The sequence below is a fragment of the Rhododendron vialii genome, chromosome 3a (assembly GCF_030253575.1).
Source record: "Rhododendron vialii isolate Sample 1 chromosome 3a, ASM3025357v1".
In the NCBI taxonomy this organism is placed as follows: Eukaryota; Viridiplantae; Streptophyta; class Magnoliopsida; order Ericales; family Ericaceae; genus Rhododendron; species Rhododendron vialii.
In genome coordinates, this window is record NC_080559.1 from 34777665 (window position 1) to 34805155 (window position 27491).

General features: G+C 37.9%; 1 protein-coding gene and 1 long non-coding RNA gene across 14 annotated transcripts; one reads left to right on the top strand and one right to left on the bottom strand.

The window, feature by feature from the left end:
• Positions 1-2944: 2944 nt before the first annotated feature.
• LOC131320321 (uncharacterized) lies at positions 2945-4949 on the bottom strand. The gene is made up of 3 exons (XM_058350991.1): positions 4807-4949; positions 4551-4688; positions 2945-3219 (listed from the first exon to the last, which is right to left on the bottom strand). Exons 1-3 carry the CDS (start codon positions 4888-4890, stop codon positions 3103-3105), a joined length of 339 nt encoding a protein of 112 aa, XP_058206974.1. The 5' UTR covers positions 4891-4949; the 3' UTR covers positions 2945-3102.
• Positions 4950-12577: 7628 nt separating this feature from the next.
• Positions 12578-26853, top strand: LOC131320322 (uncharacterized). 13 transcript variants are annotated; one of them, XR_009198188.1, is made up of 5 exons: positions 12584-13539; positions 13646-13695; positions 14027-14108; positions 21199-22511; positions 23513-25411. It is a non-coding gene; the product is annotated as an uncharacterized LOC131320322 (long non-coding RNA). The 13 variants fall into 13 exon arrangements; XR_009198179.1 differs by adding an exon at positions 26052-26322 and having other exon boundaries at positions 12578-14108; positions 21199-23356; positions 23513-23598; XR_009198180.1 differs by having other exon boundaries at positions 12578-14108; positions 21199-23356; positions 23513-23598; positions 23725-23770.
• Positions 26854-27491: the final 638 nt, after the last annotated feature.

The following is a 27491-nucleotide window of genomic DNA, read 5'->3' on the forward strand; positions in this document are numbered from 1 at the left end:
AACAAGAATTCCTTAAATACTGCACAAGGAAGATAATATCATAGTTTATCGAAAGGACCACTCGATATTTTCTATTAGAAGGGTTAAATTATGCTCACATCTGGCCATCATCAATTCTATAATCCTACTGTTAGGTGAAGAGACATGAAATACAGGAGATGGTAGAGATTTGAAGGTGAGGATTGGGAATGATGAGTGGGTAGCAACTAAGGATAAAAGTGGGTGTGGCTAATGGTTCAGCTCAAGTTCAGTCAAAGCAGCTTTAAAACCTAATTCCTACCCCAAAGTATACGTCCCACGTACGCACCTAAACCTTGAAAACTCTTTGCTCCTAAAACCAATATGCAAATTGCAAGAATTGTGCTGAAACAAACCTGGAAGCCTAATAAGCATGAATAGAGATATGGATACTGACATGGATATGGAAATAAATCAAATACTCCCTAGAGCATCAGACACCGCATCTAGATAGTGTACAAGACTACACGAGAGTCCAAGGCGTGTCGTTCAATTGTGACGAACAAGAAAACATTAGGACAGGCCTCGTGGCGTGTCTGACAGGTATCCAGGCATAACCAACATTCAACGGCAACAGACATGTGTCCAACACGAATCCGACACCCATTTAGGCAAAGCCTGTGGTGTTCTAATGTAAGGGCAAACAAGTCCGTAGTCTCAAAACTACACGCTTTCTTGCTGTATTTTATATGCTGTGATTATGAAAATGCACCTTCTCTTCCATTATGAGTATTATAACCCCAAAGTAAACACTTATCTTTCCTATAGCAATCAATGTTCTAAAGATAAAGATGATCACACTAGACACGTAATCTATGATTGAATAAGACAAGCATTCGAAGGGAGCTACTTCTTCATATAAAGTAAAAAGTAAGTCAAATTGATAAAGATGGAGGCATCCATAGACATTCCAAGAATAGTCTAAAGACTCTAAATGAATAGTAGGTATGAAATTTAAGACATCAAGTCCCTAGAAAAATAGATACCACAGTAAGTAAAACACACACACACACACACACACACACACACACACACACATATATATATATATATATATATATATATATATATATATATATATATAGAGAGAGAGAGAGAGAGAGAGAGAGAGAGAGAGTTATAATCACACAAGTGATTGGATGGTAGAGTTATAATCACTGGTACTTGATATAATCACACAAGTGTTCAAAAGAACATGGGAACATTAAGTGATTGGATGGTAGAGTTATAATCACTGGTACTTGATATAATCACACAAGTGTTCAAAAGCACATGGGAACATTAAGAGACTGGTCAATACAATATCTCAAGCAAGTCGACGGTAAACCTTTCACCCAGCCATACATAAAATGCACCAAGGAAATTGAACAAAAAAAAAAAAAGAGTACGCAGGTAGTTGCAAATTCAGTAGAATCAGTACTGTAAAAAGTCTTGGTTGACATTTTTTTGAAAAGTCTTGGTTGACATATACTCCTAACACATAAGCAAGAACATTGGAATTAAAGATCCAAGAAAATTAAGGATCCCAGGAGTTGATGCTCAATGGAAGCTTCAGAAACTACTGCAGTTCAATGCAAGTTTCCAAAAGACTGACCAAAACATTGTAGGCTTTCCAGCAATGGATCCTCACACTTAAAGGTTAAATGAGCTTTTAGAAGCAGAAAAAACACCTTAGTGTATCCAGATGTAAACATTCATGGAAAAATGACGCAATCATTACTGACTTGGTAGAATAGAAAACTCAAGATCAAACATATCACTCAGGGTTTGCCAATCAGAATTATCATTATGGCACTTCAATAGTGACTGCTTGGACTCACCAGTAGAGATTGGCATGTCTCGTGCCCAGCCCCCTCCCCTATTTTTCGCACATTATCAAAATATTATTGAAATGTCATCCAACGGAATTCGTTTAAATCTTCACTTGCAGTCAATGGTTCCACTAAAAATTTCAATGAACATCTCACGAACAAGATCAAATTTTGTTAACATTCTATCTTCAATAACCCAAGGATCAAAGTTGGTCATGCAACAATTACAACTTCTCGAAAGCAAGTTCCAATGTGGTGTGAATACGTTCCAAAAAAATAAATTTAGCGATCCCCAGTAATCCCAAACTTTTTCCTATCCAAATCTACAGTCTAGAGATATAGAAACTTTAGCAGTAAAATACAAAAAGCTTGGTCATCCTACCTGAAATATCACGTTTCTATTCTCGTTCCTCCAATCTGAATGATTTTTGTTCCAAACAACATAGGGTTGGCGTATTATATTTCTACCTCCCTAAGAGAAATTTCATCATAGAAAATTCCTTCTTTGTATCTTGGAAAAGATGTCTCTTATGTCCTCATACTCATGATTTAAAGTTGCTTCCTGTTATACATGGTTCAACAACCGTAATTTCATGAACGTTTGACCTTGGTTGAATATCCAAACCATGGCCAAAAGAAACTGTACGTCACTTATCTAAATAACAAACGATAATGAGATCGTAGGAAATCAACATCTAGAGAAATAAATGCCCCCATGTAGTGTACTCTTCCAGCAGATGGTGTACACAAACCATATGCAGATGCACATATCAAACCAAACAAAGCTTTACCAATCGATTGGGAAGTAAAATCAAAGATGAAATAGAGAACATTCAAAGCAATAAAACCACCCAGCAGGTTTCCAGGAATTGGATAACCAACAAAAAGATTTCAGTTCCCTCTTCCACAGGGGCCAAGTTCCTACCCCTAGCAAAATGTACCAACCTAGCCCAATGAAGCCACAGCCTAACTTAAGAACTCCCAAAACAAATCAATAAGCAACTGATACAACTATTAAGTTTGGATTTGCCTGAACGTGAAATCAACAATTAAAAATACTCATGATTTATTTCACGGTTTCACCTTCAACAAATGTACCATAACTACTCACTCAGTAAAGCACATCCTAACATTTCCATATACGAAATCAGCCGTAGAGCCCAAATAACTCAATCCAAAACTTATTCACTTTACAATTGGAATTCATCAATATGCCAAGCCAAGAAATAATTTTTCAACAACAGCCACATGTCTATTCGTATAAACCAATGAATCAACTACTGGGTTTGAAAGTGTAAGGCTGTGGAAGTGACAACGGACCTCTTCTGGACTCATTGTCATCCAAAAGCCTCTTCTTCTTCGACGCATACTGCCTATCAAAATGCTTCACCTGTACGAATTAAAATACACGCAAATGCCCAAGAATTAACACCCCAAGCTGCAACAACATAAGAGAAAATCAAAACCAACATATAAATGATACGATGACCACATTTGGTAACTATGTTTAGGATACCACGTGAGTTGTAATTTCTGCATCGGAAAGAACAAGAAACATGATAGGTGGGGTTATGGAGTTAAATATTGGTCGCAAAGCGCTTTTTCGGTCCTCTGATACCACTACACCCATGGTTGTCAAAGGCGCGCATTTAGGTGCAAGGTGCAGAAGCTGCGACTCGCATGAGGTAAGGCGACGCATGTTGAAAGAAGCACAAACAAGTCGCAAAAGGTGCACAACTGTGCGAAAGGCGCAGAGGCGCGCGACTCTTTCAATTTTAATCACAAACGTTGGATCAAAGATTAGGATAAACAATAAACCTTTCCGGCGTTAGTTTCTCTCTATTTTACAGAAGCAAACGAAGAGAAACAGGGATCCCTATCGAACAGCAGCAGCAAAAGAAGCAAACAGGGGATTGTGGGTCTATCTCGATCGACTTCAATCGACCTCTCTCTCCCAGTCTCTATCTCGACCCAATCTCCAACTCGTTTCACTTTGGTATTGACAATCGACGCTAGTGCTTCATCTTTCTCCCCTCTCTCTCGATTGACTTCAATCACATACACACAAGGTAAAAATCTAATCTTTTTGTAAACAAAAGAGTCCATCATCTTCTTCTTCCTCAAATGTTCGATTGTGCTTTGTAAATTTGAGGCAATGAAGAATTTGGGTTTGGATTACTGGTGGATTACAAGTGCTGTACAGTAGAGATTTTAGGGTTTGGATAACAAGTGTTGTACTTGTGTTTGTAATTCATATGAATATAGGTGTGCTATTTTCCCCATTTTTTTCCGCATAGGTGCACCTCGCTTCGAAAAGACGCGCACCGCGCCTCGCCTTGCACCTCTTGTTTAGGCCCCAATAGGACTTTGTCCCCCGGTGCGCCTCTCGCCCTTGACAACTATGACTATACCTCGCTATACCGGTGCTTCCTAAAATTTGCACTTGTATCGGCTGATTCCCGATGCGTATCATTAATCATTTCTTTCCGCTTCATGGCCCCATGGCCCCTACAGCGGCAATACGTGACTGCTACGGCAGCCTCAAGTGCTCTGTCGCCATAAATAATTTTAAGAAATTCACGATCACAACTCCCGATCCCTGCTACGTATCACTATTACCAATGCACGAAAGACAATTGATAGCCGTTCAAAGACAAAATTGATATGGTATCCAAAAGTGATCACAGTCTTATTGTATTCATCAAAATTCGAAGATTTTACCCAAGTGGATCGACATTGGTTGACGAATTTGTCCCTGCATTTCTTGCATTCCACGGGGTAGAGCAGTCCGACGGTGGCGATTTCGGTTGGCTTCTTGTTCGATTCCCTCTCCAAACACGCGTAGAATTCGTCACGAGCCTTGTGGGTATCGAAAGTTTCAAAGATAATTAGTATTAGGTTTCTAGCGTTATTTTAAGGTGTACAAGTATAAAAACACAAGTAAATACACAGTTACTGGAAAGTAATGGGATAATACCTTGTAGCAAGCTTGTCTAGCTTCCGACAGGACATCGGTGTACACTTTTTCTGGGTTCTGCGGGGCGTAGCCTTCTAGTGCCATGAGAGAGAGAGAGAGGTGTCTTTCTCTTTCTTGAAGCTGTCTTTCTCTTTCTTGAAGCTGAAGTTGAAACAACATTGACAACTTAGGCTCTGCTCTTATTGGGCTGTTTAGCCCAATTGGACAACCCATTGGGCCTAAACTTACTGATGCAGCCTTCGGGTTCTTTAGGTTGGGCTGCTTCTAATCCTGATGTCGGGCTTGAGACATCAGCTCGACGACTGGTAGTTATAGTGATTTAGAGTCGTCTATTGCTTAGTCACGTAATCCTTCAAATTACTCTACGCTTCTGCTCTTAGTCCTCGCTCTTACGAATTTTGAAAGTTTGGGACGTGTTTCAAAGACGTTTTCACGTTTTACGCTTCCGTGCATGCATACGCATGTGAATTATGAGACATAGGTTTATCTTGGTTTGTACTTTGTAGCGGGAGAATAGTGATTCAAAATAATGGTCAGCTTTGTTTGGCATGATTTTATTTTTTGAGGCCTTTCACGGATGGATGTACTGAAAACTAGGAATTCTTAAAAATGCGTATATAAAGAGAAGAAAATTCATCCAAAAAATTGACCTCTATAACCCAAAACCCAGTTTTCGGACCTAAAATGCTGTCTTCCGTTTTGCTCTAACGGCCAAACCAGTGTGTTCTTTTTTTTTTTTGAAAAGAACCAATGAGTCCTCTCTATCGGCCGAATAATGAGAATTATTGGGCTATTATTGTCCTTTTATGCTAATCATTAGTGTTGGGCTCGGATTGCCCCCATGAATTTGGTTACACAATACCACTCCCTGCGACCGCTCTAAAAATAGACTTGCGGGTGTGATGTCGAATGTCATAAAAGACTTAATTGATAACACCAATTGATTTTAGGAGAGATGGTGAAAAAACAATCCGACAGAATGTCATAAAAGACTTAATTGATAACACCAATTGATTTTAGGAGAGATGGTGAAAAAGCGATCCGACAATTAAATTATGGGTTGACTTCAGAGTCTCATTTCATTTTTACTCTACTCCAATAATGAGAATTATTGGGCTAGTTATTTCTGCTAATCGCGCATCAGTGTACTATTTTACAACCCTTTTATTTATGGGAAAATGACGGCCAATGACGTATTTTGATAATTAATACCCTCCAAGAACATGCTAAGAACAATTGTTAATGCTGAAAATGTCCTTAGCGGATATTAATTATCAAAACATGTCATTGGCCGTCGATTTCCCTTTATTTATTACGCCTTTTGAGAATAGTCCTTTTGTTGATAATGTGGATTTTCACAATGGGCCAACTAGTTGGATTTGTACTGAGAGAAACTATTTAAACTCATCAAATTTGTATGACTCCTATTCTGTTTTTGGCAAAAGAAATTTATTAACCATGGGTGACATACAAAGATTAAACGAACTAAAGACAGAACGATAGTTGACACTCAAGAATCTAAATAGGACGGCAATATGCCAATTTTAACAAAAAGGACCACCATAAAGAAAACACCCAAAACGTGACTACCAAACACCTCAAAACCCAACCAAAAGCCCAGCCTGCGCGCAACAGAAACACAACCAAAACCAACGCGCTCGCTAAAACTACCCAGAACAGAATCAAACAAGAACTGCAAAACCTGCGCAAAGCCTTGCACAAAAGCAGAAAACAAGCAAAGGAAACAAATGATTAAAACTCCACAGAAAGAGAGGCATCATCCTCCCCTCCGGACTGGGAGACCCTGCCAAGCAGGAGTGTTCGGCAGGGGTTCCGAGCGCATCTCGACCGTCCAAAAGTGTTTTGGACGGCCCGGATGCAAAGATACCGAATGGATTTAAAAAAAAAGAAAAGGAAAAGGAAAAGATGTTTCGATCTAGGCCGTCGATTTTGACATGAACGGCCGGATTGGCCGCTCGGCACCCGCTCGGCAGGGTCCCCGGGTCCCCATCCTCCATCTCAGCAAATTCTCTCTCCTCAATCTCAGCAATCTCACCCTCCTCCTTCTCGGCAATATCTTCCTCCTCCTTTGCCACTTACAAAACGGTATTTAAAATCGTATAAATATTATAGATAAAAAAATGTAATTAATTTACCAATGACACGCATGCTGAAAATTGAAAAAAAACAAAAATGGACTGACGAAGTACCTTTCTGAGTTACCAAACCGAGCCTTATGTCCCAATCAATTTGGATCGGCTACATGGATCATTTTTTTTCATTGAGCTCTGTCAAGGACCACCTTTCTGAGTTACAATGGAAAAAAAGAGTGGGAATTGAAGAGAAATGCGTGTTAGTACTACTTTACTATTACTCCTATAAATTTATTAGTTTTACCCACAAATATCAACCCTGTTATTATGATTCTCATAGTACTAATAATTTGTTGATTGAAAAACTAATAGGAGTAAATGAAATTCAAAACATCAGTCATTTTGGTGTCCTTTCCCAACCAGCCCTTTGGAGCACCCCGCATGCACGTGATGCTTCAATAACCCCTACTGCCACACATTCACGTGGGATTTTGGACTAAGTGTATACATGGATCCATGTGAATTTGTGATGATATATAGAGGCTCGTAGAGCAACATGTGGTGATACTTTAGGAGCACTCCACTCCGGCACTCCTAGAAGTAGAAGTGTAAATGGTTTAGTTTGGTTCGATTCAGACATTTCTTAAACCAAATTGGACATTTCGGTTTGGATGTTTTACAAAACAAATCAAATCATATCAAATAATAATAGCTCGGTTTGGTTTGTTTGACCAGTTGATTCGGTTTTCAATTTCTCATCTAGGAAAGACTGCTTCCAAGTGCAGTCTATGTACCAGTCTTTTAGTAATACTGCTACAGACACAATTTTAAAATACAATTTTAGATACGATTGTGTCGAAAATTGTTGGATTCTCACGAGTCTTCACGCATTCATCAATGCTGGAAACAAATGTGTTTTAAAGTTGTATTCTTGGACTTTTTGTTTGCGTAATTTCCATATTAAAGGTCATGTCCCTTTCCTTTTTATTGTCCTTTTTTTTTTTTTATTATCACTACAACAATTCCAAATTATAGAATGAAGTGCATGCACGATCCCTTGATGACCTCTCCCTCCTGACTAGACTAAGGGATGACCAGAAATATAAAAATCCTCACAAGAGTTTGCTGCATCAATTTATAAAAACCCGTCTAAGTGATGTGTGCGTGCCGTATAATTTTCTTGATGCAGAACTCGTTTGGTTCATCTTATAACTCAGCGAAATTTGAGTTTTTGTTGCGATCGCTCAGGCATTCATGAGACAGTTTAATTTTACTAAAATTGTTTCATTGGCTGAAATTACATAGCTATTTTAAGAAATAATTTTATATTATTATTTCGTTATTTGATTGCTTTCAGAAAACAAACTACTGAGAGTATTTTTTTCCCCCCAATGGTAGACTTCCACGCTGATTAACCAACCTTTATATTCCAAGCCAAGTGATATTAATACGACCTTTTATTAAATTATTCTTTATACTTTTCTTCATTTCATATGGCTTACTAATTGCTTTTAAAAGGAAAATTCTAAAATCAGCCCATTGGCCTGACGATAGTAGGTGTGTGAATGTGTATTAAAAGATGTAAAAAGTGCACAGAAATATGTATTTTTCTTGTCTTTTAGTATGTTTATCGTCAGCCCAGTGAGCTGACAATAGCAAGACCGTTTAGAGTATAAGTGCGAGATCGCATGTTCAAATCTCATGGAGATCAATCATTCCAAACTTTTGGGCTACTGGAGGTTATACTCGGCCGTTACCTTCAGGGTTTTGAAATTAATTGAGGTGCGTGCGTGCAAACTGACCTAAACGTTGATCCATTTGAAAAAGAAAAAGAAAAAGAGAGACAATAACAAGGAGAGAGATACACGAACTCTAATCTGGAGTTACGCCAAAGACAGGTAGGTACATACACTTGATTTGGAAGCAGTCCTTCCTTTCTTTCCACATGCAACTCAGAGTCGACCCTGAGCTAAAACATGTGTCGCAGTCGCTTTAAGTCTTTAAAAAATTTTGAATTGTAAGAGTCCCTCCTACTTTTTTATCTCTGACTGTATTATAGTCCAATAAAAGAAATTCTATTTTTAATTTTTACTTTAAACTGTCGAAAAGATCGGCTCTGATGCAACTCTACCCCATAATGTACTGAAGAGTATTGTTGATCCAGAGGAATCCAAAACTTGTACTACTGTAGTAGTAGTAGCAGCAGTAGTACACTTTTGGTGATAAGATCAAAGATTTTTAACATCCCCATTTCTTTCTCCAAAAAAAAAACAATTAATAGAAAAAATCCCCATTTTGGGAAACTTTCTGAACAGTTCCACTATGGATACCGGTCACGGCTTATTTTATACGGTACAATAATTCTGGTGACACAGACAAAAATGACACAGATCGCACACAGATTTTGCGCGGGGTTCACTACGGATTTCACACAAACAATTCGAGCCGTTCATTAAATGTAAAATTACTTTTTCAAGGGCGGCGCTCGATCTAATCATCTAACTTTTTATTATCTTGACATTTGAATGAAAAGTTAGATGATTGGATCGAGTATTTATAGAAATCGGATTGAGCTGATGGCCTTCGAAAAAATGTTTTACTTTGAATGAACGGCTCAGATTTGTGTGGGCTCCACAAATTTTTTTTCCGATCTGTGTCGTTTTTGTATGTGTGAATAAGCACAATTGTCGAATAGTCTTGTGAAAAATTTGGAAAACTATAACTACATAATCTAAGTTTCTAATTTTTCATTTAGAATTCAGGATCTTACATAACGAAAAGATTAGAACATTGGATTATTCATTAAGCTAATCTTTTACGTACAATACTTGGAAAATAATTTTGAAAAAATAGAAAGGTTAATGGTGCAGATTAAATCTGTACCAGCACGTACAATAGCCCTTTTGGGCTCATTTCGGATTCTAAAAAAATAATCGGAACCGCTCATTTGGTTTAAAAAACTTTGTTTAGGATCCTTGAAAAAAATAAGCATAATCCCATATCATTTAGGGCGTCTACGAAATGTTGCATTTCGTCCCAGAATTCAAGCCTAAATTATGGGACAAAATGGAAAGTTTCGTAGATGTTCTAATCGAAATAGGATTGAGCTTATTTTTTTAGGGTCTGTAAGCAAAATATTTTAGATAAAATAAACGATTCCGATCATTTAAAAAAGAAATCCAAAATGGGTCAAAAAAGTTTTGTACTCGCAGATTTTAAAATCTGTACCAATAGCACGTCAGTAAATGACTTGAGCCATTGGCGTGAGACCAAATCTGTGCACTGTAATTCTCTCTGAGGGAGGAGTAATACTACCGTATTACTCATCAGAATATCTCCAGTTTGGGATACTTTCCGAGGGATGAGCAATTATTATTCAAAAGCATCCCCTATTTGGTTGACTTTTGAGGGAGGAGTAATTACAATACTTCATCCATTTCAATTTTAGAGTCCATTATTCTATTTTGGATTGTTCTAAAATGATAATCATTTTTTAAAAATAGAAGAAAAAATTTGATGATTTTCCAAAAGTGTCTTTTACAAGTGAATATGAGTGTTATAAATTAAGTAGAATATATGAGTAATGATGGAAATGATAGGCATTGTAGGTGTAATCATTACATGTCCCCTTAAATAGTTGAAATCTCTAAAAGAGACTCTCAATTTAGAACGAAATGAGTAATATTTTGGCCAGTGACATCTTTGAATACTATGTGATATGTCACCAATAAATTATTTTTGTTGCCCCATGGAGGGGGTTGCCCAAACCCAAGGTTTTATGGGGCTTATCCGTGCCGGCTCTGAATGTATCATTAGGTTCAAATTTAGATTCCATTATTTCATTTTGGACAATCCAAAATGATAATCCTTTTCCAAAAATAGAAGAAAAAATTTGGTGATTTTTCCAAAAATGTCTCTCACATGTGAATATAAGTGTCATAAAGTAGGTAGAATATATAGGTAATGATAGAGATAATAAACATTATATGCGTAATCATTGCATGTCCCCTTAAATAGTTAGAATCTCCAAAAGAGACTCTCAATTTAGAACGGAAGGAGTAATATTTTGGGCAGTGACTCTTTGAGTACTATGTGATGCATTACCAATATATTTATGAAATATGTTATTTTTCATGTAGTGGAGTACATTCTACCAATACTTTAATAATTCATCTAGAGTCGGCCTGGATAAACCCCACAAGACCTTGGGCTTGGGCAACCCCTTCCATGGGGCAACAAAAATAATTTTTGGGCACCTATCGGGTTACATTTTGATTTTGACATCTTGATGTAATTCACGCTAAAATCGTAATAGTAAGTAGCTAGGCAACCAAGCTTGACGTTGGGATTGGATAACCCAAACATCAGAACTGACACTGGATACATCACGCGCTACTCAAAACATAGTACTCAAAGATAATTATCGTAGCATTGTTCGAGTAATTATTTGGTTGTACCCCAACACCAAATGAAAATAATTTTTCCTTTTTGGGTGTTCATGAATTATTGCCAATTAATCAGATTCGAGCGCGGTACCATATAAAGGACTGGTTTGGGGCGGACACCGAAAGGACTTAAGGTACCGTTAAATGTTCTGAATTCTTTTGAGTGGTTTTGAATATCGGGCGATTAGGAAAGATACACCTACTGGCCAACCCAAAGCGGTGGGCTACTGGAAGCAAAATACAGTAGCGTAAAGCAGTGCGCAATTTCACCACGCAAAATTGTTTTGGAGTGTTTGAATTTTAAAATAACTCTTCTCTGATTGTCGAAACGGATGGAGAGATAAGGGTTCGATAAATTCTACGAATGACCAATTCAAAATTGGAGATGGTGCTGTATAGTGATGGTGCTGCGCACCTCCGAGCCTTCAGATCATGCATTTGACGGCTCGAATCTCATATCGATAATAAACGGCTCACAAATTGTTAGTTGCCAAGATGAGATTCGAGTCGTCAGATGTACGATCTGATGGCTTGGAGGTGACCAACACGGTGTCGTGCACCTCACTGCACAGCACCGATTCAAAATGAAGATGATAATTACTCAAAAAACCTTACCGAGATGCGTTCGGTACACCACAGGAACCCAGGTCAATTTTGAGGGAGATGTTTTTTGTAAATTAACAATGTTGTGTAAATTATTGTTTTCGAGCGTTATAATAATTTTAAAAACAAACTAGGCATGGTTTGGCTTAAATAAGCTGATTGGCTCAGTTTTTTTTTTTTTTTTTTGTCTTTGTTGTACTTTTGAATTTTGCATTTTAATTTTTATAAATTATTAATTCGTCTCGATCAGAGAAATTCCTACTATTTTTTGTTGATTTAAAGATGGTACAAAAAATGAGGAAAGTAAGTAAAAAAATCCATGATGTAAGAGTGAGAAGCATGAAATTATTGGGGATTTTGGCTCCTTGTATTTCATGTTCGAAAGAGTGTGAAGTCCCTTTCCTTGTCCCCCTACTAAGTTTGACCCAATCCCATAGCTCTCTCAGCCACCCCATCAAAGCAAAGCGGGGACCCCAGCCCTCGCTAATCCAACGGCCCAAACTCATCCACAGGGCTAAGCCAACAATTACAACGTACGCCCCCCACCCCCACCCCTACTCCACACAATCCCACCACGTAGCCACGACTCACCCGTCCACCAATTGTACCGCGACAACCCCAACCTCTCTCTCTCTCTCTCCACCCCCCCTCTCTCTCTCTCTAAAGTTCTGGCATCACCCCCCGCCGTGTGATCCGCTCCTTCTTGGAGTATTTTATTAGTATTAGTACTACTCCGTAACAAACAAAAAACGACAAGCGTGCGTTTGGATAGGGAACGATTTCTATTCCGCCGCCGCCCTCGCCAAAGGAATCTCCCCATCAGTTTTCAGTTTCACTCCCTCAAACCCTACCCGTCTCTCTTCACTCTTCCCTTCCCCGGCGGATTGACCTGAGAGAGAGAGAGAGAGAGAGAGAGGGAGGGAGAGGGAGAAGGAGAAGAATGAGAACAAAAAAAGAAAAGAAAAGAGGGTGAAGTGATTGACTTGAGAAAAAAACCCTAATTCTCGTATGAATATGGGTATGTTTCGAGAGAGAGAGAGAGAAGCGAAAGGGAGAGAGAGAGAGAGTGGGTGGGTGGGGGGTTTTGCCTGTTAAGATTGACAGAAGAGAGTGAGCACACACTGCTGGCAATTGTATAGAAGAGGTATACTATTGTGTGGTGCGTGCTCACTTCTCTTCTGTCAGTTTTTCTCCGCCTGTGCTGGACTCTCCTCCTGCTCATCATTACTCTCTCTCTCTCTCTCTCTGAATTTCTCTCGAAGATGGTCTCTCTCTCTCTCTCTATGGATTTCTCTCGAAGATGGGATCATGGTGGGACTGACAATTGGATATATACAACACACTACCACCACACCCACCGAAGTCGTTTATTTGTTTCCCTACTTTTTCTTTTTTTTTAATCATTGATTCATTATATTTATTTATCTCTATAGTACATATTTAACATTCCTGTGTCTGTAAAAATACTACTACTATTTCTATTCCTTATTTTTATTATATAAAATTCTGTGGCTGTTTGAGATGTGAAGCGTGACTTTTGATGCGTCAATGTTGGTGTTGGACAGGAGGAAGTGGGGTTTTGAACTTTGAAGGTACGCCTTGTTACTGTTCTGATTCCATGGAAAACTGTGAAATTTTTTTCCTCTCTTTTCCCCCATTCTTATCTTGTGTGGGTATTTATTTATTTTCCCTTTTTAGGAGTATTTTTCTTCTGATTCTTCTTTCATTTCACCACCATGATGGAATTGGTATGATTTCCCAATTCCCATGCCTTTCTTCTCCTCCTTTTTTTGAGCCCGGAATTTTTGTATAATCTGCTGAGCCTGCGAGAGACTTCTGTTTGTGATATTCCTTCAAAACCTGTGTTTCAATCAAGTAAACAAACAAACTCCCTCAATGTAATTTTTACTTGTTCTTGGAGGCCCATATTTGACTCAAAATGGACGTATTTTTCAGCAAATGAAAAAAAAGGAGAGAGCGTGTGTTCATGAGAAGCATCTTTTTGACGAATTAGTTGTTATTTACTGAATGCTTCATTAATTTTTTTTATGTTATGCTATCTAGAACTCTTGGTGGAAGGAGAGAGGAAGAAGATCCTTTTGGGAAGGTTTGGATGCTTCACTCATGACTATGGACGAAGAAGAAATCTTCGATTATACAGGTTAGAAACAAGAAGTAGCTAGGGATCTCAACTCCTAGTTTTCCTTATGGATGTGTTTGTTTCATGGATTTGTGGAGTAATTTGTTGAGATCCCTAGCTACTTCATCTTTTAGCCTTTTCACTTCATCTTTTTCATTGCTTTTTTTTTTTTTTCTTCTCCTTTTCCCTCCGTAATCTCTTCATAAATCCTTGATATTTAGAAGACCTTTCTTTCTAGTAGAATTAGTTGAATATTGTTTATTGCCTTTTTTTTTTATTATATTAGTTCTCTCTTTCAGTCGTTGCTAACCGGAGTGCTTCTTTTGCATACACTTTAATTGTTGCCTGACTTTAATCCCTCATGTATATTTGATTCTTTGGACTTATCTTTTTGTTTGTGTTTTGGGGGCTTAAAAATTATGTTTGGACTTTAATTGTTTGGGGCTAGATGTATTGCCTGTTTCTCTGAAGGGACGTTAAGGATACATACTGCCCATATTTCATGGGAGCTTTGACAAATTGAACTCCAAACTTGAATGGCTTATTATATTGTCTGTAGAAGAACAAGGCATTATAGGAGTAGTTTACCAAGTAATGTACCATATGAAAAGTTTGAGTGATGAGATGTTGTGGTTTTATTCAGTATGAGTGCGTTTGTTATGATATTGTAGCGTTAGTTACAAATTGTGAACGTTGTAGCCATGAAAGGGCATATAAGGCATACTTCTTTAGGGGGAAAATAGCCATTATCATAGAATGATTAAGCAACTGGATTTCCATTGTCAGTTATAGTGGCCTTAATATGCCTTTTTGGTCAGATTGTGATTTGGAGCTAAGTCATATAATCCTTCAATTGGACCCTCCCGTCTCACTCTCACGAATTTTAATAGCTTAGGAATGTTTTCACTATCACGCTCATGCATTATGCGGCTTAAGGTTTAGTAGATTCAGCCAAGGGAACTTGAGTTACGTTATGACTCCAATTTAGGATTTGTACGGAGCTTCATTAGGAGTGTGTATGTGTTCAAACTTCATTTCACATGCTTTATTCTTAGAGCATTTCATTGATAGGTATAATTGTTTAGTAGTCTAGCATCTTAATCTCTCCTTCATTCTTTTATAGCTTGGCTTTAGGTAGATAAACTAGGAAGATTTGAACCTAAATCTTTAATGGGAGAATACGACTTAAGCCGTTGGGGTGTCTTCTAGTTGAGCTTCCTTTCAATAGTAATGTTAAATCTTATTTGATGTAATGACTTTTCTAGCTAGAGCTTATTAAAGGAGAATTTTTATTGGAAGTAATCACTATGTATGTATAGTTATCGTCTAAACAGTAAGGCGCCTAATAGTATTTTCCAGTCAATGTTACAAAGTTTGATGGAGGCCAGCTCACCATGCCCTACTTCTAACCACATAAAATGCATCACTAATGTCTACCATAAAATAAAATAAAAACAATATTTTTTTGTTCTTTGATTTCTATCAAGGAATTTGATTGAGCGCAAGTACACCATTAACTCATTTTCTTAAAATAAGGGAAATCAGTAGCATCCCTCTATGTATTCATTTGTGTAAATCGAACAACTTGAACTAAGATGAGAAATAGTTGCCTTTCGTTAGCAAATGATTTTCCAAACCACTACTACTAAAATGCACTCATGGGTGGGGATATATGCGAATTGTGTGTAGTTAGCTTTACATTGGGCGGTCGCCACTAAAGTTCATGAAGAGAATGAAAATTGAGGGTCGATGGTGGTATGAAATGTGTATTTACGAATTTGACCGACAATTGGAAGGAAAATTTAACATGTTATCCTAAAAGAAAACTAGAAGCTTCCATGTTTATCTATGCAATGGATTGGGAATTATTATGCAGTTCGAATTGTCCTAGTGAAGAAATCACCCTGGGCAGTGTTTATGTGAAAATTTGTTACTCTTTTCGTCCCAAATTGTTTGCAATTTTTCAAAATTAGCAACACCAAAAGGCCAAAACCCAATTTCACCCCCTTTAGTTTAGAGGCGAAGGAAATACCAAGTTAATACACCAAGGTATTTGTGGAAGGGCAGCCCTAATGCCACGACTCAGATTTCTATTGCCACGACCTTTTGTGTAGTCTGACTATCTTGCCCTCACTTTAATCTTTTCCACTTCTCTCCTTGTTTGCAAAGAAACCTTTGCCCAGTTCTCGTTGTGTGTTTCCAATTTGTTCTTATCTGCTTTGCAAGTTTAGGATCTCTACCCCGTTCATCTTGATCTATCAAAATTAAAGACCCCCTTTTGTGGTCCACAATGACTCGGACAACCGCACGTCACTGATCTTAGGATGGAGCTAACGTCTTTGAACTCATCAGCAATCACATGATTTTCTAGCTATTGTCAAGGTGTATTATTTTACACAAAAATAAAAGGGAACACCATGAAAAAGTCCAAGGGGGGGGGGGGGGGGGGGGTGGGGTTAGGGATGGAAAACGTGGTCACAGCTGTATAATTGTCGTGGCACTAGACAAAAGTGTCGTGGAATTATAATTTCCCTTTGTGGAAATTTAAACACTTTTCAACCCTAAAACTTTTAGTCAATAAAAAGGGAGAATTCCCGTAATGAGCAAATAAATTGGGGCTGAGGGAGTATTGTTTACTTGTAGGCTTCAGGCTTGTGGACAGCTGGAGTAGTTTATCATCCTATAAGCTATATCTAGCACAATTTTGAGATGCATCTCCTTGATGCATTAAACATATTGCGATGTACTTGATTCAATTTTTTTTATATTCCATTGTGGAAATTCATTTCCTGGATCGTTGAATTAAGATAATCAGAACTTCCCATTGTTATGGAACTGAATGTTTCCATCTTTTCTTTTACCCGTCACTCAATTTCTTGTTTGTATGATGCCGTAACGATAAATGCTACTTCCATAGCATAAAGGGCTGTCCCTTCCTTAATTGGGTAAGTTAGAGGAAAGGAAGGTGAAAGTTTAATTGTCTTACCTTTTTCCCCATCTCAGCTAAAAGAAATTGGAAGAAATGGATATAACAGGTATTGATAGTCTGTTTTTAAAGTAAACTTGCTTCTACTAGAAAAGTGCTGCCATTTGTATTGTGGGACCAAATGTCATGATCCTTGTTACAAGGTTTAGCTATAGGACTAGTTATATGAGTACTAGTTTAGGGATAGATTTTGTGTGTGTATGCTTTATGACTTGACTATGTGAATAATCTTACCTATTTTAAATTTACACACTATTTTTCTCGCGCAAAAGCAATAGGAAGAAAGCTAAAAGCAAATAAAGAAAACCTAAGTGAGAAGATATTTCATTGTTTTGAATGATCATAGGAAATTTTGGTCTTGCATTCTTTTCAACTAGAGGCTGGGGCACACGCACACGCACACGCACACGCACATGCACACGCACACCCACACGCACACGCAAGTCAGATTTTGACAAAATTTGTAAGCAATAAATAGGAAGCTATTGCCAAACTTCGGTCAAACAATAAACAGGAAGCTATGTTGGGCAAATTTTGCCAAAATCTTAGCCTTTAGTATTAACCTATTCTAATAGATAAACAACAATTAAACTCTTGAAAATTCAATTGAACTGTTCATATATATTTTTTAACAATTAACATGTATATGCATATCTACACATTACCATGCTAATGCTGCCGTTGCTGCCACCATTTTTCCCACGATCTAATACCTAAGTACTCTTTTATCAGTTGGTGATGTAAAAAAGAGAATTAACTTATCTGGTAACAAAATATGGGTGCGGAAGCCAAACAAAAATATGTATAGTTAGTGAGGTAAAAAAGAGTCTTAACTTTGATCAATTGGTGAGGTAGAAAAAGTGGCATCCCAACTTTTGCTTTTTTATGTTTAGGTTCTTAGTAAACAGAGTGTCTTGACTTTTATTTCTACAAAAAGGTGAACACATACCTATTTTCCTGAAAAGTGTTGCTAGACAAAAAAGGTTAGGAAACCATTTGAACGAAAGCATTTGTCGAATTTTGCCCCCTGCTTTGATCGAATTTTGACAGAACATGCAAAATTTGATTTGCACATGAATCGCATGTGCCCAAACCTCTAGCAGATATATAGCATTTCCTCAACCCAATGGACAAAGAGAAAACTGGGAATGTGCAGGTACCTACAGTATCTATTATCAATGGGTTTCTGGCCCTCCGAAAACCTCGAATGGCCCACACGAGGTAGACTAAGGTCACAGTGTCTCGGGTCCTTCGAAAAACCTTGATCGACCCACCAAAAACTAGTACAATTAGAGACATAGCATAAGTGTTTTTTTTATTGAAGCAATTTGAAAAAGGTTGCGCAGCGGAGTACGGAAAACCTTAATCGGCTCACCCGCGGCAAAGTACAGTCACAGCGTCTCCGACCTTCCGAAAACCTTGATCGGCCCACCCGCGGCGGAGTACAGTCACAGCGTCTCTGTCCCTCCGAAAAACCTCGATCAAAGACATAGCATTAGAGTTTTTTCGCGCGCATATGTGTATGAGAGAGAGAGAGAGATGGGGGGGGGGGGGGGGGGGTGGGTGGGGAACCTGAGTTCAGAGTTTGTGCGTGGGGAGGAAAATAAGGAGTGAGGTGGTTTTTAAGGGAATTGTGTGGGAGTAGTTGAAATTAAGTGAGGTGGGTGGTTTGGATGAGGGAAGTTTTGGATTAGGAAAAAGTCTTCATGGCTTCAATTTGAGGTCACACCAACTTGTGCTATGGCAAGTTGGATATTAGGAGCAATTATTTTTGGAGTGGCAAATACAAGTTGATACTTGTTACACTGTTTTTGGGTGATTGGCTATGGGTAAGTTAAATGTCGTAGGTCAATAGCTTTGCCTTATACAAGGTAGTTTTACCAGAGCCTCCTTTTCAAATGTATATGTTCAAGTGTTAAAATCGCTAATTGTTATTTGTATTTGTATAACTGTGATAATCAGCCAAAATTTTTTTTTTTTTTTGATTGGCAAAAATGAATTTTATTAAAAACGGGGAAAGGGAATGGGGATCCAACAAATAGTTGGATAATACACCACAAGGGCAAGCCCAAAACACCTAAAGGTCTATCAGGGTCCACATCAGAAAAAAACATTAAGTTCAACCCAAATCCAAATTAATCAAATACAACCAAACGCCTAAGACCTGGCCCAAGCCTGGACCGACCCATCCAAACTATCCCACAAAACCCTAACTACACTGGCAGCCACCACTGTACATACCACCGGAGCCCAACTTCACAGTTAAACCGAGCCGGCCTCTCCTAGATGTAGAGACCGGCGGCGGGAACCAGCCTACGAAAAGTGAAAACCAAAGCAGCCAGGGCCTGAGGGCCAACCACCACCACAATCTGCCATCACTGAAACATCCCTTGCACAAAACGATCTTCAACAGCAGCAACATCAAACCAGAAGAAGATGAATTGCCGGCCCCTCGTCTGAATGAGGACTCACACAGGCCGCCAGTCGGAATTCGGCACACAAAAGACGACCAAGATCAACCCATCCATGGGGACCGCAACCACCTCGCCACCACCAGAGAGAAATCGACCCGACCAGACCGCCATCTTCGCCTATCGATTTTTGAAAAAGTTGGTTAAGAAAAACCAATTGGAGACCCATCTCCTTAGCAAGCACCAACTGCCAAACCCAGCCCAGACCGTCGACCACCACCGCATGTCGCCATGCCGATGAGACCACTTGCCAAACCCAAACAGAAACCACCAAACCAACGCCGGCCCACCCAATCTGCTGAGATACGGCACCATAGACCCACCGCACACTCGCCGCGCCGGCCCCCACTGGCTGTTAGGCGTTTCCAACTATGCCTAGGAGCAATAGCCGGCGGGGGACCACGCATCTTCTCTACTGGACTCCAGAGCCACCCTCGCCATTAGGCATAGCCAGATACACCTAACAGTGATATCCGGCGGGCGTCCGGCTCCAAGGGGATGAGGAGGGCGATGACAGGGGAGCACAGGGAGGAGGAAGATTACCTGCAAAAAAATAGGAGGGGGAATTCCAATTTTGCTTCCGTCTTATCTTGTTATTTTTGTGAAATACATTAAAAGTTTGGAATCATGGATTAACCATGAACCAAACGCAGTGGCGGAGCTATCGTGGGGTCAGAAAAGGCCTGGACCCCACCCAACTTATTGTTAAAGTGGATTTTGCCTAATTTCGGTAGATATTATGAAAAAAAATACTACTTATAAGATTTCAACCATAATTAAAAAGTAAGAACAATATTCATTTTGAACACATTAAATTTTGGTGACTAGTCCTTGCTGAAATGATATTGCTTGTAGAAGGATATGATGCAACATTAATACTCAAAATTAATTCTTCAAGTGATCAAAATTGTTCCATAAAAACTTGTGACTACATTTAATCTTGAAATCTTGAAAAATCATCGTACTAACATTTGTTTCATAGCTCGGCCACCATCAACTTTCATCCTGGCTCTGGCACTGGTCCGTGCATTGGTTCGATTTGGTTTGTAGGACTTTTGGTCCGGTCCTGGATTTCAATTTCTTGGAACCATGGGTAATGGCTCGGTCCTTGGATTTGTACGAAACCAACCGATTTCGATCGTGTGCCTGCAGTGTGCACCCCTAATTTTAGGAATGCAATTCTTACCTCTCTTTTCTTGGGTTGTGGTGAGGAATGGATAATATCCAGACATAATTTTTCATTTTTGCATTAATCGCAGAACAAAATGATATATGAGGAGACAAAATGCAATAGTAACAAAGACTGGTAAAGGGTTACCAGCTCTTAATGGTCAAAGTGGGCTTGTTCATTCTTAGCCTAAAATATTTTCTTTACTAGCAACCACCTCATTCACTTTGGGTTTTCATTTGCTTTTAAAATTTAGGTTGCATCTAAGGAGAGAGTCCCAACTAAAAGTTCCTTGTTTAACTACACATAAAAACTATCTCGTTGGCCAATACTTGCTTAGTTTTCCACCTATTGTGCCCTTTACATGAGCTTATTCAGCGATTTTACCTCAATTGTTTTCATAAATTACTTGTCAACTAGACTTCCTTGTTATTTTTTCATGGGCCTCATTTTGTTAATGTAGCTTTATAGCTTATTCTTCCCCAGGTCTGGGTATAAGATCCAAGCATGACTTCAAATGCTGATTCGGGAAGCATCCAGTTTACACAGAAGCAATTACTTATTCCAATCAAGCATCTCATATATATGATAGAAACCATAGACTATCTGCAAATGGTCTTATATGACAAGGTATACGAGGTTTTATGTTTTCTTAGGCTGCTGGAGTCAGTTGCAATTTTTTTAGTCTTCTACCATGGTGCAAGCATTTTGTGAAATGAACTCATGATTGTTATAATTGTTAAATCAAATCTGGGAGTGAACATGAAGATGGTGAAGTGAGGTTGACACGTATTGTTGTTCAGAGAAAAAGGTTGACACACCTTGCATGAGTGAGATTGTGATGGAGCGGAACCGTAGTGATGTTGTTGACATCTAAGAAGCACTAACTTGGACTCAAGAAATGGGCTAGCCATGACACTAACAAGTTGGCACGATAATGTCAGGAAAAGCCTAGAAACCATGATGCGGGGACACAGTAAATAATGTATAGTACATGCTTTCATTGGACTGATAACCGATTGATCTTTGGCATTTAAAATAACTTAAAAATTATCGTACCACAATGGCAAGGAATCATTTTTACATTCTACCTACTCAGGAAGAGGATTAGTAATGATAAATTATACTTATTTCAACCATTTTGGTAAAAGAATTATTTGGTAACCATTTGATCACAAGTTGTTAGTTTCCCAACTTGTAATGTTTTCGTACAAGTGTTAAGTAATGGAACATGTGCCCCCCATGTGTTTGAAGCATGGTAATTGGATTCTATAATGTAGAAATAAGATATGGACACATGTTTGGGCAAATACGTGACACGTGTCCGGGAGTGCTTAACATGTACACATCCGCCCTCTTAGATGTCATTTCCTCTATCATGTATCATGAAGAAAACATGAGTTTTCTGTCCTAAATATTTTTTTGCGCTAGAATTTTTTTAGTGGAAGAGTTCCTTTAGGAAGAAGAACGTTTAGAGGAATTCAGTGCTCATGGGAGACTACATATAGGGTATCAATTGTGGAGCTCGTTTTGCAGGTCCGGGTTTCTTTTTGGTAAAAATTTTGCGGTTAAAGCGTATTGAAATTGATAGGGAGTTTCCTTTATTATGGAAGCATATGTCAAAGCTATTGTAACAAGTCATTATTCTGTTCGAAAGCAAATTTCCAAATTTATATGCATCAGTACTTGTTTTTTGGCAGTCAATATTTTGAAGGAGCGCAATGTAAACTGGAATGCGCGGCGTTGAAGTTTATTCCTTCAAAGTAGTGTTCGGGAGTCAAAGTGCATTTTCAGTTCTGGTAAGCTGCTTTTTATTTAGCTTCCACAGGAAAGTTGAATGAGAAGTTTTGGGGATTTTTTCCAATAACAAATGTTGGTATGACATTACTGCAAAGAAGAAATCCCGGGAGAATCTACTTCAAATGGAAGTAGTAGACAAACAGTAACCTGGAATTCAACTAGTAAAGCACTGGTTCCAGACAAACAATAACCGGGAATTCAACTAGTTAAGCACTGGTTCCATCTGCTGAAATGTTGAGACAAATATTTCATTTTGTGGGATTAACTTGATAAAAATACATAGTAAAATTCCCCCCTGCCATATTGCATTCCCCTTTTGTAACCCAGTCTGAGTGGGGGAGTTGTAGATTTGCTCTCTAATAGAAGGCATAATCCTCAAGAATTTATGTCCAATAGACAGCATAACCCACCCACCCACCCTCGCCCTGTTCTTTTTTGTTCTCCTATTCATCGGCAGTGCCTTTTCTTTCTTTCCTAGAGAACTTATGTGGTTTATATAGTGACTGGAATGTGCTTGGCTGAGGGTTTTGCCGTTTTAGTGGTTGCTCTTCTTTTCATTATCCGTGCGACGATGGCAAAATTGTTTTTCTTTTCTTTCCTCTATAAGTTTCTCTGAGATTCTCATAATCTGTGTTTAGAACTTGGATTTGCAGAGAAATTTGTGCTATGGACGGTCCAAAAAGGGAAAAGATAAATATAGGCAGTATATTGCTTCAATGCTCTACTGCTTCACGATCCATTTACTTTTCTTTTTTCTGCCAAGGAGAAACATGTTAAGAAAAATCCCGAATATGTGATTGGATGGAATAATATTGTTGATGGGGAAATCGATATGAGAACTTAGGTAGTGGACTTCTTTTTTTCCCTTGTAGAAACTGTGCTAGATGCTTCATTTTTATTTTTATTTTACAGGTGATTCTTTCATATGAATGTATAGAAGAAATTTTTTTTATTTTGATTTTTTTATCATTGTATGTAACATTTTGATTGTTTTTGGCAGTAAACACCGTGGCAATATCTTGGAAATTTCACTCTCTCCAAGTTGTGCTAAGAAGTGCCTAAAGACGAAGTTTGTTTTCTGGCCTGGTAAGCTACTGACTAATTACTCGAGTCTGTGCTTGTGCTTCACTGTGACTGTTACCCTTCTAAACCTTCGTCAGATGGTCGGATTATGCGGTTAGGGTTATTCGGTCATCTTGATTTTTTCGGTAGGGATATTGGTATAAAAATTCATATGAAAGACAGTGCTGGGATGTTTTAGGTACAAGGGTGGTTAAATGAATTTTAAAAAAAATATAGGTAAGCCATTTGGTGTACATGATGCTCTAGATAGCATTCATCTGGTAAGTCTACATGATGCTCTACAAATGATTTGTTTGATGAATTATGCTGCTCTAGATTGTATTCATTAACTAGTCGATGGTGGATACATGATTTAAGCTTGTTAAGTTTTCCAAACAAGTTGAAACCTTTGGTATGGGGGTTCGGCTCTCACCTTCGTGTTATCAAAATTTATGTTGGGACGGTCGATACGGGACTTTATCTTAGCTTCAATTAGACCTTTGCAAGTGAACTGTGGGATTGGTCACCGGATTAGTCGGTTCATTTGACGGATACCGAATCGTCGGAAAGTTTTGAAACAAGCTTGACTTGGCTCGTTTGTAGTCTTCACGATACCACCTAATTAAGTAGAGTATACTCAAGAAAGAAGCCCGGATAACGGGAGGAGAATTAATCAATCCTCTCAATTGAGATTAGATTCCTTAACAACTTAATTATGGAGATTTATTATCTTGATTATAATTTGAAAAAAAAAAAAGAGCCAATAATAGTGTCCGGTGGTTGGGGGAGGTTTGTCAAATCATCTTGTAACGTTCCAATTATTGTGGATTTGATTGCTAATGTTTTATATCTTGAGGCCCTACATGTAATAAAATTAAACAAATGGAGAGAGAATTGAAAAATGGCCACAAATCTGAATATTATCTTTCCCCAGATACATACATTAGGAAGAAAAGAAGCATTTGTCAACCATTTAATCCAATCTTAAAATTTTGTTTCTTGTTAAGCCTGATGTATCGTTTCTTAATTAATGTCTGATTAAGTGGTAGTATCTATTTAATGCAATCTTTAAAATTTTGTTGAGTTTTGCTTTTTTGATTACTGTTTTACTGACTCAGTTACTTTTTTTTATTTTTTAAAATTTCTGGTTTTGACCCAATAAGTGAAAGCCCGAAATAGCAAGTTAAAACCTATCACAAACAATAAGATTAATTTAGTTCTTTAGGACAATAAACGAGAGACTTACCATTTCCGTTGTACCAAAAAAAGAGTAAATAAATGAGAGACTGAAAAGGAAGGTACCTCGAAACAAAAAGAAGGAAGTCTAGCATCAGTCCATCGGTATTATTGAGTGATAGTTCTACCGACCGGCCCAGATGCTGATGACTACCTTAGCGTACGATGCTTGGGGCCTACAAAAGCTCTTGTTAGCTCCATCCCTTCACTAAAAATACAATTTAGTCCGTTTAGTTTGACGAAATGACTTCTCTTCCCTTGGGTATGGTTCAAGTTTTATTGCTTAATTAACAACTTTTGTACTACTAAATAAGCTGTTCTTCGTTTCTGAATTCGTAGACGAAAATTGAACAAAGAGAATTATGTAGCAAGCAATTTTTCTTTTCCTCTTTTTTGGTTGTGTTAGATTGGAAAACATTTCTTCATTCGTTGGCCGGAATATATAAGGTGGTCCACGGCCATAGAAAATTCAAATTTATACGGCTAGCTATATTTACTTTCTCGAAAAATGATTAATCATTGCATTATTTTTCCCTTGCCCGACGAACTTAAGACCACTTCAAGTGAATTGGGAAAATTTTCAGCATGTGTGTGGAGCCGATAATGTTACAAGAGTGTTTGGTGCTCGCAAAGATAGGAAAACCAGCCCCGTCTTCTTTTTATTTGTATTTCCTACAGAAAATTGATTTTCGCACTACTATCTGCACTCCAAAAGTGGAGCATGAAAATCTACAGAAAATTGATTTTCGCACTACTATCTGCACTCCAAAAGTGGAGCATGAAAATCAATTGGATATAGGGTTGGTTTTGGGAACTCCACTCTTGATAGAATTATATTCCCAAGCTAGAGTGCACTCCACAAAAACTAGAGGTAGACCTCGTATATAAAAAGTACAATTATTTGAGAGAGGATTAATTGACATTGACATGCACATGTTATTATTCTACATCCTTTACAATTATTGTATACAAAACAAATATCCAATTACGAGCACAAAAAGCAAGTTAAAATCCCATGACAGACAAAATCATGTGTTTTTTCCTCAACCATAAGGACATTGTGAAGATAGAAATGATGGAACAAATAACAGATTGGTGGGCAGCTTTTTAACTTACTGCCAAACAAATGCAAGTTGCTTCAAACCGATTACCATATTTTGATTTGCACCACATGCAAAGTTCGGTTTATTTCCCTTTCTTTCTTTTTTTGGTTTTATATTTTGTTGTGTTTCGAAAAACAGCTGTAAGATGCATTGAGCTGGAATCGGGAATGACTTGGTCTACCTGATGTTAGTTATGACATTACTTCAAGAACTATATCAATTGGTAAGAAAATACATTTGATGGTCGTTTCGTGTAAAAGATCTCTCATGTGAAGTGAAAAAAAATACCTACCAAAATTTTAGATTAAGGGGGACGACTGAAGAAAAGTATTTTGATTCAGAAATGTACTCAGCATATCGTGTGTAGATGGCATTGTTCACTTTGTAATAATCGACGTCTAATATTGTTCAAGCGAATTCTCGTGATCCTACAAGACTCAAGGATCCTCGTATAAGAGGACCCAATGTAGTTGAATTAGTCGAACACAAAAGATTGACCATCCAATCTTATTTCTAGTGTTTTCTTTTTTGGAGTTATCTGTCGGCAATGGTTTTGAATTTTATCTTTACTCGTCAAATTTATATCTTCTGTAATAGTAGAATTTGGTACTTGAAGAATGCCAGTGTAAAATGTGGAAATAAAAATCCAAGGGAGAGAGAGAGAGAGAGAGAGAGAGAGAGAGAGAGAGAGAGTTTTTCTGAGGTGAATGAGATAGGTAGGAAGTACTAGTAAAACTTTCAAAAAAGTCTTTTACTTTTTTTGGGATATTTGGGTGTTTGGTTTAGATTTCTCACCTTATCATATTGTCTGCCTCCTTGTCCTTTACCATTCAGAAGTGTAGCAAAGCTGTTGAATTTCAAGTTTGTGCTTATCTATGTATGTGTAAAGCTGTGACAAGGACTCCATTTACATGTGAACAGATTTAACCAAGGCCAATAATTAATTCTATACGCAACCAAAAGATCCCACAAGATCTCATTGTTTGCATTTTTTATTTTTATTTTGTCACAGCGATATACATATGTGGATTAGTGAGTTAATTGTTAAAGTATTTTTGGAATTTATTTTTAATTTTTTAGCTTGAAAATATTACGAAAATACGATTTTTTTTAAAGGTAAAAAATACACGATTTCTCATAAAGAGCATTTAAATTGAGAGAGAAGAAATATGTGAATATAATTTCTTAGAACATTTCTCAAATGGTTCTACTCTTGGTACAGAGACTTCTACGAAGTACATATAATGATATAAATTATTCTGAATTAATAATTCAGGTGTCTTGTGTTCGGGACGACTTAATGACATATACTCTTACCATTACTATTCAATCCCCCACTTCCAAATTGTGTATCCGCGTTCAATATATACTAGTTACTAAAACATTCTCACAGTTTTATTAACGAGACAGTAGTAGAAAATACAAGAAAAAAAAGAGAGTATGTTTTTTTGTGTTCACTAGATATTGTGTGGATAGAGAGACCGTTGAGAATAGGGCTATAAACGAGCCGAATCGAACCGAATGTTAGAATGTTTAAATTCGTTCATTAAGTTTTTTAACGAACTCGAGCTCGAGCCG